Source organism: Mesocricetus auratus, unplaced genomic scaffold, assembly GCF_017639785.1.
Source record: "Mesocricetus auratus isolate SY011 unplaced genomic scaffold, BCM_Maur_2.0 Super-Scaffold_100010, whole genome shotgun sequence".
NCBI lineage: Eukaryota > Metazoa > Chordata > Mammalia > Rodentia > Cricetidae > Mesocricetus > Mesocricetus auratus.
Window position 1 is genome coordinate 22,414,407 of NW_024429194.1, and position 15,289 is coordinate 22,429,695.

At 47.3% G+C, this 15,289-nt stretch overlaps 1 protein-coding gene across 1 annotated transcript in view; it reads right to left on the reverse strand.

Moving 5' to 3' along the window:
• Inpp5d (inositol polyphosphate-5-phosphatase D) overlaps positions 1-15,289 on the reverse strand; it is a 103,448-nt gene that overhangs the window by 27,971 nt on the left and 60,188 nt on the right. Inside the window, exons 7-10 of the mRNA XM_040753083.1 lie at positions 10,995-11,075; positions 10,805-10,876; positions 9,395-9,518; positions 695-801 (exon numbers count right to left, since the gene is read on the reverse strand). Coding sequence (XP_040609017.1) covers positions 695-801; positions 9,395-9,518; positions 10,805-10,876; positions 10,995-11,075 — 384 coding nt within the window. The remainder of the gene's footprint in view (positions 1-694; positions 802-9,394; positions 9,519-10,804; positions 10,877-10,994; positions 11,076-15,289) is intronic.

The window sequence follows — 15,289 nt, forward strand, 5'->3', positions numbered from 1 at the left end:
CTCTGTGAGACTCTACTGGGAGCCTCCCGCCTCCTAACATCCCCCACCCCGCCCCCATTAGCTTGTCTTCAGTATCTGACATGCAGGGTCAGCCACACACGCCAGGAGACATGCCCGGTCTGCTATTCCATCTGTTTTCACCGCCTCACATAAATGGTACTGATGAGCACGGACAGCAGGGCTTCTGTGTGGGATTCAGATCATTTGGGGTGATTTATGAGGTTAGCTATCAAGGGACAGAGAGCACAGGTCTGGCTGGGATGGAGCACACCCCGGGGGTTTCTCATGGCCCATCGTGCCTCTTCCTCTGCCAGTCGATGACGGTGGAGGCATCTTATTTCCACAGGTGGGGCAGAGTTTAAAAACAGAAGTCTTCACGAGGAGGCACCAGCCAGGGTTCAGGTTTAAATCCAAAGCTGTCGCAAAGGGCTCTAAACCTAGCCACAGACACTGTTAATAGAAGCCTCCTGGCTGGCTCAGTACTCAGAGTGATGCCTTCTCTCCGCTAGGCGACAGCACTGGAGATCCTGGGACAGTGGGACTAGAACTCCGCCTGGCCACTGAAGCTCAGCTTCCCAGGTGTGAAAAGGGTGCTCTGCAACCCAGGGAGCTAAAGACACAATCTCCCGGCACATCACAGACCTCAAGACACATGACCCTTCTTGCCCTGCATGAGAGGCCTATTGTCACTTACTTTAGAGTCGGCAAAAACATATTCCTTCCTCAGGATTTTCTCCTTCTCTGTCTCCACCAAAATCACCAGCTTGTTCAGGAACTTCTGGGACTTGATGAGCTGCAGGACTTTGGAAAACCAGAAGTTTACTGATTCGTCTGCTCCTCAACCGCTGTGTGCAATGTCTGTCGCATCCTACGCACCCAACCCTCAGCCTGACCCTCACATACCCGGGCCAAGCCCCAGGGCCTTGAGAATGTGGTACCCAGAGCCATCTAGAAGTGGTTTCACTACACAGACTGCAGCTCCACCATCCTTTCATCTTTCTCCTTCGTGCCACGCTGCCTCCCCCTTCCTTTCCATTTTGCGAAATTTGTGAAAAACTCACAAAAAAATTGTAATTTTCATTTTTTATCAAAAGTTGAGGCGCCGGGGAGGTAGCTCAGCAGTTAAGAGCATGCACTTCTCCTTCAGAGGACCTGAGTTCAGTTCCCAGCACCCACATGAGGCAGCTCCAGTTCCAGAGGGATGTGACTCCTCTGGTCTCCTGGGGGGGGGAGCACCAGAACTCATATACACAGACTCATATGCATAATTGAAAATAATAAAATTAAAATAAAATTAAAAATGAGTGGGGCAGTGGTGGTGCAGGCCTTTAATCTAAGCACTTGGGAGGCAGAGACTGAGGGATCTGTGAATTCAAGGCCAGCCTGGTCTACAGAGCAAGTTATAGAATATCCAAGGCTGCACAGAGAAACCCTATCTCTAAAAAGCAAAAAAGAAAAAAGAAAAGAAAAAGCAAGCAAGAAAGAAAAAGAATCAAATCATTCCATAAGTTTTTTTTTTTTTCCTTTAGCTAATATTACCTTTCCTCCCCACCTCCCTCTACTGTCCTGCCCAGTAAGGCAACTAATTTCAATGAACAATTCCCAATGAACTCTTTGGAAATGTATTCCATGTTTCTTATGTCGTTTTAATTTTGTTTTGTTTTGTTTTATGTGTATGGTGGTTTTGCCTGCATGCATGTCTGTGAATCACATATATGCAATACTCCTGAAGACCAGAAGGGGGCATTATGTCCCCACCCCCTTAACTGGAGTAACAGATGGTTGTTAGCCATTATGTGGGTTCTGGAAATTGAACCCAGGTCCTCTGCAAGAGTAACAAGTGCTCTTAACCCCCGAGACAACTCTCCAGCCCCAATCCCATGTTTCTTAAAAAATTTTTTTTCTCAGCTTTATGTTTCCTGAGGTTTCACTTGAAAACATTTTCTGGGGTCAGGAGATAGCTCAGTGAGTAAAATAATTTGCCTCAGTGACCTGAATTCTAGTCCCTAGAACTTTAAGAAAAATCTAGATTAAGCAACATGCTACCTTCCTACAGGGAGATGGGAGGTGGAGATAGAATTACCTAGAAACTTCAGAGCCAGCCAGTCAGGAGTATGCACACGGTAGCAGAAATGAGGCAGACACAAGACTGATTCATGGAAGATGTCCTCTGACCTCCACACACACACAGCCAGGGACCATTCCACACTTGGGCATAACACACACACACACATCATACACACACCACACACATATACACACACACCATATACACACATACACACACAGCCAGAGACCATTCCACACTTGGGCATAACACACACACACACACACACACACACACACACACACACCATACACACACCATATATACACACACACAGCTAGAGACCATTCCACACTTGGGCATAACACACACACACATCATACACACACACACCATACACACACACACCATACACACATACACCACACACACACACACCATATACACACCATACACACACACACCATACACACATACACAACACTAGGAAGATTTTCTATTACATATTAGCTTTCTCCCTTTGAAGATGAAGGTTTAGTTTTTTTTGTTGTTCATAATATAACCTCTGACTTCCTATCACACATAATTTTAGTTTCCCTATCATTTTTCCAGTGTCGTATTTTTGCCAGATAAACAATGCTGTGTCACCATGACTGTTGAGGCTCCTGGCAGACGAGTCCTAGTCTTTTCTTTGCTCTTCCTTCCCTACACAACTTAAAGCAGATTTTCCTGAGTTGGACTCAAAGATCCCCACCCGTAGCTGAGAGCTATTGACAGCCCGCTGCCGGGGGAGAGAGAGCTAGTTTAAGGACATGGCCTCTGGTAGGCACCAAGACCTGGGGGAAGGTCTCACTCCCATGAGCTTATGGGCAGCACAAATTGGACTCAGTAATAGGATGTGAAGTTGGGAGGAGAGATGGGCGAGGGTGGATCTGAGAGAAGCTAGGGGAGGAGGGTGTGGGGTGAATATGATAAAAATAAATTGTAAACATGTGTGAAATCTCAAGGAATAAAAACACTGAAGTTAAGCCAAGTGTTGATGGCGCGTGCCTTTAACCCCAGCACTCGGAAGGCAGAGACAGGCGGATCTCTGTGAGTCTGAGGCCAGCCTGGTCTACAGAGCAAGTGCCAGGACAGGCTCCAAAGCTACACAGAGAAACCCTGTCTCGAAAAAAACCAAACCAAACCAAAAAACCAAAAAACCCCAAATCAAACCAAAACAAAAAGCTATATTAAACTCTTCCTGGGTTTTTGTAATTGTGCAATTGCCTAGTTCTTTTTTTTTTTTTTTATCGGTGCTGTGGGTCACACTACTGCCCTAACCCTGTGTTATGTGCTTTTCTTGATTCAAACTCTCCCCACAATTTGTAACAGTCATTCCCACATGACTAAGCACTTCTCTGTTGTGGTACCCTGTGACTAAGCACTTTTCCAGAACCTCTAGGTCAGGTGACTTTGAGGCCTGATGAGAACCTTCCTTCTTCAACACCTGGGGTCTACTCCTTCTTCGTCTCTTGTTGGACCTTCTCTCTCATCCCATGTCCTCCTGCTTCTTTGTTTACGCCTTCATTTTGACACAGTAACATCTCTAGTAGCTTTCTAAACTATTTTCTAAGAAATGTCTGACTTTTAATTAGCATGTATCAACCCATCCATTCATTGTTGCCTCTTCTTCATGCACGTGATGAACTTTGGATCATTCCACAGTTCCTCCATGTTGTCCTACTTCCCAGCCTCATCTTGTCCCTTTTCCCCTAGTGGTCCTCTCTGCTCCTCTTAGTGGCTGCCTCTCTCTCTGTTTCTCCCGTCTTCCTTCTCCCTCCCGTTCTCTTCTCCTGTTCCATTCGTTTTCCTATAAATGCTATCTCATTGTTCACATAGTGGCATCTTGCCTTGCCAGTGAACTTGTGGTGGCGGCCACACCCTTTGGGTGTGGTTTCAGGGGTAGATGTGACCCATTATAAGGTAGAGGAGGGGCTGGCTTAAGCTCTCTTGGGTTGTGGAGCGCTTTGGAAGGGCACAGACTGCATCTTCTGGAGCAGGAAGACCACGGCGGTTACTTACTCTATCTGTGTAAGTGCTTCCCTAATAAATACCTACTTATCATCTGTCTTGGGTCTGGTGGACTCGTTTAAACCCCGCCTTCAGTAGACTTATCACAATTAACAGGTGGAGGGATTGAGTATGTCTTTTATGACTCCGGTAGGAAAGCATCTAGAGCAGTGGTTCTCAACCTGTAGGTCACTTAAGTTATGAAGCAGTAATGAAAATGATTTTATGGTTGGGGGTCACCACAACATGAGGAACTGTGTTAAAGGGTCAGAGTGTTAGGAAGGTTGGGAATTACTGCTCTAAAGGCTTGTGAAGACCTCCAGACTTTTCCTCATGTGCTTTCCCCTTCTGTTGATTTTTCTTTGTATCCTTTCAATTGAATAAGTCCTACCCAGGATGGGGTCCCATGCTGAGTCCCAGGAGTTCTCCCAGCACCCACAGAAGCTGAGGAATCCCTAATGTATTCTGCGTTCTGCCTCACTCACTGATGGAGGTGCTTTCCGGGACACACGCATTATTCGGTGACATGCTTTTCTGGATTCTTTGATGAGCTTTTCTCTTTCTCCTCTTTTCTTCTACTAACACTTGTTACGGTTTAAACTCCCTGGACTGGTGATCAATTTAGAAAAGCCTGGTACAGGATGGCAGAAGTCAGGAGACTGAGTGAGGAACCCTGCCATCGGGGTCCAGTCTGAGGCCGGCCTAAACGGCATAGTGAGTTCTTGCTTAGGTCATTAGACTCTGCTCTCAAAAGACAAAAACAAAAACAAACCCTCCTTCTGAGGGCTTCCCTCCGATTTATGTTTTTACTCTTTTTATTCTATTTTTGGCAGGACTGGGGGGCCTCACACACAATAGACAAGTGCTTTACAACTGAGAGATATCTCCAGCCCTTTAAACTTTTCATTAAAAAAAATCTATTTATTTCTTTTCAGATTTTTGCTGATAGCTTGGCCTCCTGATCCCCATGCCTCTGACCCTGTGCAGAATGGTTCTTCTTTTTTCTTTCCTCTTTCTGTTAATTTAAAAATATTTCTAGTTTAAAATTCTGTTTTTTTTTTTAACAGTCTCTCTCTATGTAGTCCTGACTATTCCTGAACTCTCTACGTAGACTAGCCTGGCCTCAAACTCACAGAGATCCACCTGTTTCTGCCTCCCAAATGCTGGGATTAAAGGCATATACCACCACTCCTGGCTTAATTAATTAATTAATTTAGCAATTTTTTTGAGACGGGGGTCTCTCTGTGTGGTCCTGACTGTCCTGGTCTGTACACCAGGTTGGCCTTGAACTCAGAGATCCACCTGCCTCTGCCTCCAGAATGCTGGGATTAAAGGTGTGTACCAGCACACCCAGCTAAATTAAATTTTATTTAATGTGTACGGGTGTTTGGCCTGCATGTATCTGTGTACCAAATGGCCTGGTAACAGAAGAGGCATTTGGTCTTCCAGAACTTGGGTCATACATGGTTGGGAACTGTTGTGTCTGTGTTGGGACCAAACCTAGGTCTCCTTGAAGAACGGCCAGTGCTCTTAGCTGCTGAGCCATCCCTCCAGTTTATTTCATAGTCTTATGTTCTTATTTCATAGTCCAATTTCTTTTTTTTTTTACAACTCATCCCCCCTCATGTGTTTTGTCTTTTCATTCTTTTTTGTCATGTTGTCCCACATGGCTGCAAGCTCAGAAGAATACAGACACAGAACTAACCAAGACAGCAAATCTTGAGTCATTTCCAACTAAAGATAAGTTTCAGTAAAGAGGCCACCCTTACATTTTTGTTAGATGAAGAGGGGACAACTGAGGCTTGCAATTATGAGGTTGAATCATGAAATTTCTAAGGTTTGTGGGGTCTGAAATAGCATTGGTCCTTTCATATGACACATGATGGAGAACTCTGTGTACCCTCATTTAAAGTATAGGCTGGAGAGGCTCAGTGTTTAAGAGACTATGTATCTCTTGTAGAGGCTACAAGCTTGGTTGTCAGCACCCATGCCAAGCAGTTTACAACTGTCTGTGACTCCACTTCCAGGGAATCCAAAGCCTCTTCTGGTCTTCTGTGCATGTATACACACACACACACACACACACACACACGCACGCACGCACGCACGCACGCACGCACGCACGCACGCACGCACGCACGCACACACAGGTAAATTTATAGAAATGAAAGTACAAGCTTTCAGGTGCTGAGATTGCAGACATGTACAATGCCCAGCTTGCACTATTATTGTTGCCGTTAATTTTTTTTTTTTTTGGAGACAGGGTCTCATTATGCAGCCCTAGCTGGCCTGAGGCTCATTATGTGGATTACATTGGCCTTGAATTCACGAAGAACTGCCTGTTCTGCATTCTAAGCACTGCGATTAAAAGGTTGCACCACCATGCACAGCCTCACACTATTTGAAAAGCATCTGGGAGGTCCAAGGTCATCTGGCAACACAGGATTTTGTTTTAAACATTTGCTTATTTGTTTTTTCTGCTTTCTGCTTTCTTGAAACCAGCCAGTTTTATAGAGTATGGAATGCAATTACACAGGTGGTGTCAGGAGCATCGGGAATTCTAGACCAGCCTTAGCTACACAGTGAGTTCAAAACTAGCTTGGAAAACAAGAGCCTCTGTTTCAAGAAAACCAACCAACGAACCAAATAAAACAAAAACACCCACAGAAAGGAAGCCTCTTTCTCTCTCCTTCCCTCCATCCCCCCTCAACATTTCCTTTATTTGTTTATGTTGACAGAGAAAACTCCGTATACATAACAGCACACACGAGACTCTGAAACGTGGGTACAGCGTGGAATGGGTTTGTCTATCTAAGTAGCATGGGGAGGGAGGAGTAAATAACGAAGTTGTCACGGTGGCCACAGCATTTAGCACTGACACCCTGTTCTCAGCACTTCTCAGGAGTTCAGTGTGACCTCAGCTGTCACCAGCGACTCTGCTGCAATGGATCTCTTGACCAGCTCTCCCCGCACAAGTGGCACACACTTGTCTAAGCCAGTCGCTTCCGGCACAGGCTTCCTGCTCAAACCATCTGTCACTCCCCAGCTGGATGCAGTAAGGTGGCGTCCTGCCCTGATGTTGTAAGCTCAACTCTACAATTACCTGGCAGCTTCTTACTCCAGAGTCCAGAGACTCTCTTTCCTGATTCTTCTCCCCATCCTCCACTCCCATTCCCTCTGTCCTTACATGGGAAGAAGAATTGTAACAGTGACACTGCGGCCAGTAGCCAAGTGCACCAAACACCCTCTCCACGCCAGGCACCACATATTTTGGTATTTATCCTTTTTAACCCTTGTAGCAGCAGCCTTGCAAGATGCCATTGAGGAGCATATGATCAATCCATTCTCTCTTTTCGTGGTAATTTGTCCTGACTCTGCCAAGAACTCAAGATGCAAGAGGGGAAAAGAGACCTTTTCCTGTCTGGGACTATCTTGGCCCTTCCCTGTGCTCTACCCATGATAGGGTGTCTAGAAGGGGCTCAGGAGAGGCCATGCAGGGTCAACAGGCCCCATTCCTAGCCCCTGACTGGACATTCTCCCATGTCCTCAGAGCAGTGAGGTGTGTAAGTTGCTCTGGTAAGCTTGAGTTCATGGCTTCTCATGCAGTCTCCCGGTGACATCCACTATCATCATTCCTGTTTCACAGATAGAGACTAGAGGCACGGAAAGGATAGGTCACCAAGCTAATGTGACACAGCTGGCAGGAGATAGAGCCTGGATTTGAAGCTGGGCAAAGAAACCCCATGTTGTGGGGATGAACAGTCACCCTCAGAGCCACCGGCAGCACTAACTCAACAGCACCAGGGGTTAGGCTGAAACTTCTTGCTTGGGAGTTTTTCCACAGGCCTCTTCAGGAGATATTTATCTTGCCCAGCAGGGCATCTAACACTTAACTTGCCCTCCAGCTCTGTTACTACACCACCCAGGCCTATTTCTGCTCTTCTTCAAGATTCTGTCTCACTCCATCTCATGGCGTTTGCCCCTGTCTGCTCCCTAAACCATTCCCTCTTCCCGAAGGCCCTCTGCCTGTTCTGTTTGCTTCAGAGCTTCCAAGCAGCTGAAACCCCTGTATTGACTGATTTATCTGAGTGTGTATTCACCCTTGATGCGCCAGAATACCAATTGCACGTGGGCAGGGACCAGATGGGTTGCTGGCTGCCCTGGACACTATTCTGCTCGAGGGAGCCTCTCCGCCAGCTGCAGTGGGCATCTTTCCCGCTGTGTGCATAAAATAAGCACAGCGTGACCGTCAGAGCTGCGGTGGTTCAGCAGTGCCCTCGAGAACAGCTGGTCTCGGGGGGCCAGGTGCTGGGCTGCGCCCCAAGTGTTCTCACTCAACCTCCTTCATCCCTGAGAACTAGAAACGGAGGCTCCCAGAGGTGGGTCAAGGTCCCCGGCTTCTACGTGACAGAGCTGGGATGTGAGTCTGGACCATTTAGACCCAGAGTTCGTGCAAGTCAGTTCCCGGGGGCCTAGTGCCTTTCTAAAGGTGCCCACCCAGCACCCAGCTGCTCTCCTAGCCACGCCTTCAGTACGGGGCCTGTTCCAGCACGGTGAGGCAACTGCATGCTTGTGGGGAGGAGATGGACAGTCACACACACCGATACGAAAGCCCCATGTGTACACACTACTGTGGGGCAGTTGTGACAAGTAATTAATTTATCATCTCATTTCCAGGGGTGTTGGCAAAGTATACCGGGGGAGACCCCTGAAGTGTGTCCTTGTATCAAGAAAGGAATTCCATAGGCATGGAGAAGCTCGGGGAGCACGCAGGGACAAGGACCACCCTCAAAAATGGGGAGGGCACCTGGCTTTTGCTGAGAGTCACCGTGGGCCCCATAGGCTCATATATTTGAACGCTTCGTCCCCAGCTGGGGGAACTGTTTAGGGAGAATTAAGAACTATGGCCTTGATGGGGGGGGTGACAGTGTGTGTGTGTGTATGTGTGTGGTAGGGGGGTGCTTTGTGGTTTCAAAAGCCCACAGAATCCCTAATTAGCTCCCTCTCTGCTCCATACTTGTGAGTCAAGATGTAGGCCCTCAGCTGCTGCTCCAGGGCCATGCTTGCCCGCCTGCTGCCTTGCCCCCCCCCATCATGGTCTTCATGGGCACTGCCCTCTGGAACTGTGAGCCCCACGTCAAACATTGGTGTGTTGTCTTGGCTGCGGTATTTTGTCACAGAAGTAGAAAAGTAAGACACTTGTTGTTGACTGGTCATTTGCAAGAGTTCCCACACAGAACCAGAACATGGGGTGTATGTTGAAGGGTTGGGATGGCATGGGGGTGGGTGGCTTACTTTTCTTGTGGCTGTAGAACTTGTCCTCAGAACCATCCTTGGACTTCTTAATGATGAGTTTCCCAGACTCGACGTCCACTTTGAGATGCATTTTCTGAGGAATCCCCAGGGACTCTGATTTTACCTTCACAGTGTAAGAGATGCAGTTAGCGGCTGGGCTTTGGGATACCAACTCTGGTCAGTTTGTCTACATAACTGGGAGAGCCTCGGTCAGTGTCCTATGTAGGGCTATGTGGCTATTATTTCTAGGCCTTCCCCACCCGGGCCTGACACACGCACTTTCCAAAACACCCCCCCATTCCATAACACGCCTGAAAATGGCTCACGCTAAAACAGCCAGGCTCGCCCATTGTGCAACCCAGCTGTTCCGCCAACAGATTTGGTGAGGGAAACAGATGAACTGTTGGGAAATGGTTCATTCACTGATTAGTTTGACAACAGTCATTAATCGGATGTGTCATCTACTTCTGGGAAGAATCTTACTAATAGATTCACACTCTGGGGCCTTGTTACAACCACTAATTGAACATCTACTGATAATAATTAGGAAGCACACTCTTGCCCAGGCATGTTCAGAAAAGGAAAATCTAAGCTGAGTGTGGTGGCACATTTAAGTGGAGGCAAGAGGAGGCTGTGTGGGACTCTGTTTCAAACAAACAAACAACCAAACAAGAGTGACAGAGGAGTCGGGCAAGACAGCTTTGTGGGTAAAGGAGCCTACCACCAAGCCTGGTAACCTGGAGTCATTCCCTGGGACCCACATGGTAGGAGAGAGAACCATTCTTCAAGCTGTCCTCTTACTTCTCTCTCTCTCTCTCTCTCTCTCTCTCTCTCTCTCTCTCTCTCTCTCTCTCATACACACACACAGCATAAAATTTTTAAAAAGGTGGAGGAAGAAAATGATGGAAATCTATCTTCTGTGGGGTTGCTTTCAGGGATGAGGAGGGGACGGTGTGGTGTCTCGTGAAGATGGAACTGGTTAGGCCTGGAAGCACCAGAAACATGGAGGCCCATAAAGAAAAAGATACCTTGCTGGGTCTCAGCCTAAAACAGTGATTTTTAAGGACATGACAAGAACAGTTTTCCATAACTGTCCCCTCCCCCCAGACGCTATTTTTATAAGCAGTCTGGGCCCTCGATTTGATGCTACTCCTTCTCCCCATTTTAAGGAGGATAAAGTTTAAACCACCTTGGGACCAATGAGGAGCCCTTTCTTTACAGGCTCCCCATGATGGGGGCTTCACTGATAAAGCAATTTTAACATTTAGCCACTTTTCTGAGCAGGTGGCTTCACTAACTATTCCCTGCCACTGGGAGCCTTGTCCTTCTCCAGTCCAAGTGAAAAGCCCTCATTTCCCAGGAACCGTGGTGGCCCCCAAGGTGCGGCTCCACTCCTCCAGGGTCACTTACCTCAAAGGTGACTGGAGGGATGAGGGAGCATCTGTTGGGAGACTCAGAGCCCTCATGCAGCAAGGCCTTGACCTGTGGACAGCAGTGATGAGTCGGAGTCAAGGGACTGCAAGCCTGGGACTTGGATACTCTTGGTTCAAAGAGGGAACTACAGAAAAATCCAGAGGTAATATAGTACCCCTGTGAGTACCTTATCTTCAATAGAAGACAGTAGACTTGTCAGCTGGCTGAGTTTGGCCACCATGTTGATGGGGTTGGCTTCACTGGGCACCTGGAAAATGAAAGTGAGAATAAATGAGGTTTGACTGACAAGTGAGCTGTGGTGGGCACTGAACATTTCCCATGCTGCTCCTTTTCACCTCCCTAACTCCAGTGCCATTATCACCCCGTCTGAAGACAAGGACACTATGGTGTATATATAAGCACCCCAAATTCCTCATGGCCAAAAATAGATCTTCACTTCTCTTTAACTACCTCACCCACAGTGCTTCTCACTCCACCTACATAGTCCTTAAAACTCCGGGGACATCCTTGATCATCACCTCCCTGCCCTCCTACGTCTCCTGAGCTGGTTTCCTTGCTCTACTTCCAAAATTTACCCATGCCCCACCCCCTGCTTAAAACCCCCACTGGTTGCTTCCCACGGCAGACAGAGCCCATCCAAACTCCGTACCCTGAGTCTGAAGGTGCCGTAGGTTCAGATAGCCCACTCGGAACCACCCTCCTCCTCCCTTCTGGTCTGCCTTGAGATATGCTTGCTAAGTAAGGCATATCCAGAGGCGTGGATCTCATCTGGGAAGGGCATCTTGCCATTGAGATCTCAGATCCATAAAGAACTCCTCTCTGACTACCACAGCTCAAACAGCCACCTGGTTGTCCTTGTCAAATCACCTTGCTGTGCTCTGTATCAGTCACCATGGGGTGAGGTTGTTGCTTTCAGTTGTGGGTTTGGTATATGATTCCCTTGCTAGACTGTGAGCTCCATGAGACCACAGTGTTCAGGGTTTCAACACTGATGTCTGCCCGATAGATGCTTAATAGGCCTGTCTAGTGAACAGTGGGCCCAAATGCGTAGTCACTTATCCAAAGACACATAGCTAGTAAATAGCAGACTGGATCTGGTCCCCACGTATGCTGGCCCTGACTCCAAGCATATGTTTATAGAATAGACATTTGCAAGGCAGAGGCATGAGCTGCATGAGTAAGGTCCAAGTTCAATCCCAAGCACTGAAAAAAGAAAAACCAAAGCAAAGCTAAGTTCTAAAGCATCTCTTTTACCTCGACGTGCTGCCCTGTGGGAGAGGTGGAGCTAATGAGGTGCAGCCCCTGCCTACGGAAGTAGGAGGAACAAACTCGACCTGTGAAGACTTGAACACTAGCCTTTCACCACAGCCCTTGCTCATGCCATCAGCCAAGCTACACTGGCTTTTGATTTGCTTTGTTTTCTGTTTGCTTGAGACAGGATCTAGAGACACAGCCCAGGCAGGCTTTCAGTCTTCCTTTCCTAGCATCCTAGAAACTGGACTTACAGGCCTGAGCCGTCAAACCCAGCTTTAGTTACAGGGTTTCCCTGTGTAACCCTGGCTGTCCTGGAACTCACTCTGTAGACCAGGCTGGTCTTGAACTCACAGACATTTCCTACCTCTGCCCCCAAGTGCTAGGATTAAAAGCATGCGCCACCATTCAGAGATTAGCTACACTTTTGAAAGGATTTATAGGCCTGACTCTAGGCCAATGCCATCCCCTTGGCCAGCAGCTATTTTGGCTGTTGTATTTTTTCACGTCTCCGGTAGAAGTGCTTCTCTGCCTCCCAGAGGAAAAGGGCTCTATGGTGGCAAGAGTCAACGCCTTGTCAAGACGCCAGACACATATCTGGGCATATCTGCTCCTTTCCCCACTGTGCAGGGTAGGACATTACTGCCTGGACAAGCAATGGAGAGCCAGTGGGGTAAGTGAACTCAGGCACAGGGGCCGTCTTCTCTCCCTACCCCTTGTATTAGGTCACTCCTCTGGACTGCAAGGTCTGAGGGCCTATCAAGATAGAAATTCTTGGGGCTGACAGAAGGCTCAGTGGTTAAGAGCATTTTTCAGTCTTCAAGCTTAATTTCCCCACACTGGATATCTTACAAACAACTGCCTATTACTCCAGTTCTAGGGATCCAACACCTTCTCACCTCTGTGGACACCTGCACATATCACACGCACGTGCACATGAGCGCGCGTGTACACACACACACACACACACACACACACACACACCAAAAAACAAATGAAAAAACAAAAATAAAAAACCAAAAACCAGCTGAGTATGATGGCACATGCCTTTGATCCCAGCATTGGAGAGGCAGAGGCAGAGGCAGATGGATCTCTTCGAGTTAAAAACAAAAAGATAAACATTTAAAACGAAGATAGATATTTCTCTGCTTTACGGGGGTTAGGAGTGAGACATGAATTCTATCCCATGTAGATTCTACCCTGTCTCTACTTTGTTCTGATTCCAATTGCAAGCACAGTCCTCCATGCCGCCCGCTGGTCTTACCCTGGCCACTGCAGAGACCTGGTCTCTCTCCTTATCTACTTCAAAGATTTGGGGTGTGTGCTCCCATTCAAACTATTTAAATGCTGGTGTCTGGCAGGCCCCATTTCGCCTAGACTTGCATTTACTTTCTTAGAAATTAACCCATCCCTCACTTCAAGGACAGCGAAGAATCAGTTTCCCCCGCTCTGATGAATATTTTTAGTTGTATAAATAGAACACAAATATATTTTCCCTGTAAAATCTTTGTGGGAGACCAAAATAGGCTACCTCAAAATATTCTTCTCTGGCATATTTCAAGATGGCTATTCAGAGCAACTGCAGATGGGAATAGCTCCGAAAAGCTGTTCTTTTGTAAAACAGATTATAGCCAGCTATCAGTAAGGTCAAGGGTGATGGAGAGGAGGGTCTCTGCCGTGTCTGGCACTAGGGAAGTTCATGTGCACAGGATACTTGGAGCAGGAAGACTAGCATGACCCTTCACCTATTTAGTTTTCCCTTCACCTCTCTCTCTCTCTCTCTCTCTCTCTCTCTCTCTCTCTCTCTCTCTCTCTCTCTTATTTTTTTTGTTTTTGTTCAGAGTCTTGTTATATTGTGCATACTGGTCTAGAACTTCTGAACTCAAGTAATCCTCCTGCCTCAGTCTTCTGAAGAACTAGGACTACTAATCCCTCACCTATATCAAGGCTGCTATGAAGACAACCTATCTTTCCCAGAACGTCCTTCCTCATGATCCCAAGAGCTGCATGGTTACCCGATTCCAGCATTCCAGGCTCTAAGTCCCTATTTGTTCTTTTTGCCTGAGGGTGGCTTAAAAGTTGCCATCCCAGGGGCTTTATCAGAGCCCCGCATTTTTGTGACACCCCCACTTATGTGTAAAATCCACTGTCAGCTTGCTCAGGAGTCTCAAAATAGTACCCCTGTGAGTACCTTATCTTCAATGGAAGACAGCAGACTTGTCAGTTAACCCTTCAGAGTAATTTTCACACCCTACAAACTCAAGCTCCTTGATGGTCCTGCTTCTCTCCAGTGGCAATCAGCACCCTTTGGATTGAAGTCCCCCGGCTTGACTTTTGCTGCAGCCTTACACCCCATTTCCATCCTGTTCTGTAATATGCTGTCCCTAAACAGCAGCTGAAAACGCCAGGAGCTCATTCCACAGCGGCGTCTGCACCGTGGACAGAATTCTCTTACTTTATTGTGGCACATCTCGTCATTCATCTAATTTCCTGTCTTCATATTCAAGGACACAGGGTCAGTACCCGCCCTTGGCAGTGCCTCTCAGTGCCTATGTGATCTCCAAGCCAACTTCCCACACAGAGACTACTTGAATGATGCACTTTTCTTTTTTCTTCTAAATTTCGTTTTTTAATTCTTCTCTCATCGAATACATTCCCTCTGTAGTTTCCTCTCCCTCCCCTCGTCCCAGTGTCCTCTCCCCCAGATCCACTCCTCCATTTCCCTTCAGAAGAGAGAGCCGCCAACTTTTCTGTTCAGGTCATCTGCCCTTCAGAAAACCTGTGTGTGTCACTGTCACTCCCAAAGTCAAAATTACATGCTGCCGTCAACATTTCCCCTGTCTGATAGGCAAGACAGGAGTTGAACAGCATTTCCTGGTTACCCATTAGGGACAGTTGAACATCTTTTCTCATGTAAAGGTCTATTTCCTACCTACTGTGGGTGAGCAGCCTGGTTTATAGTCTTGCTCAAAGACTTGGGTAAAGGGGCTGGGCAGAAAGAAGACTTAATTTGATGATATGCAAACGTGGGAACTGAGTTTGGATCTCAGGTTTCCAGGAAAAAGCTGGGCTTGGTGGCAGGCATATGGGACTCCAGCACTGGGTGTGGAAGTAGGGTGGGGCTGGAATGAGAGCTTCATCCTTGGAGACTATTGGCTGAGCAGCCAAGGTGCACCTAGATGAGCTTCAGGTTCAGTGAGAGATGCTATC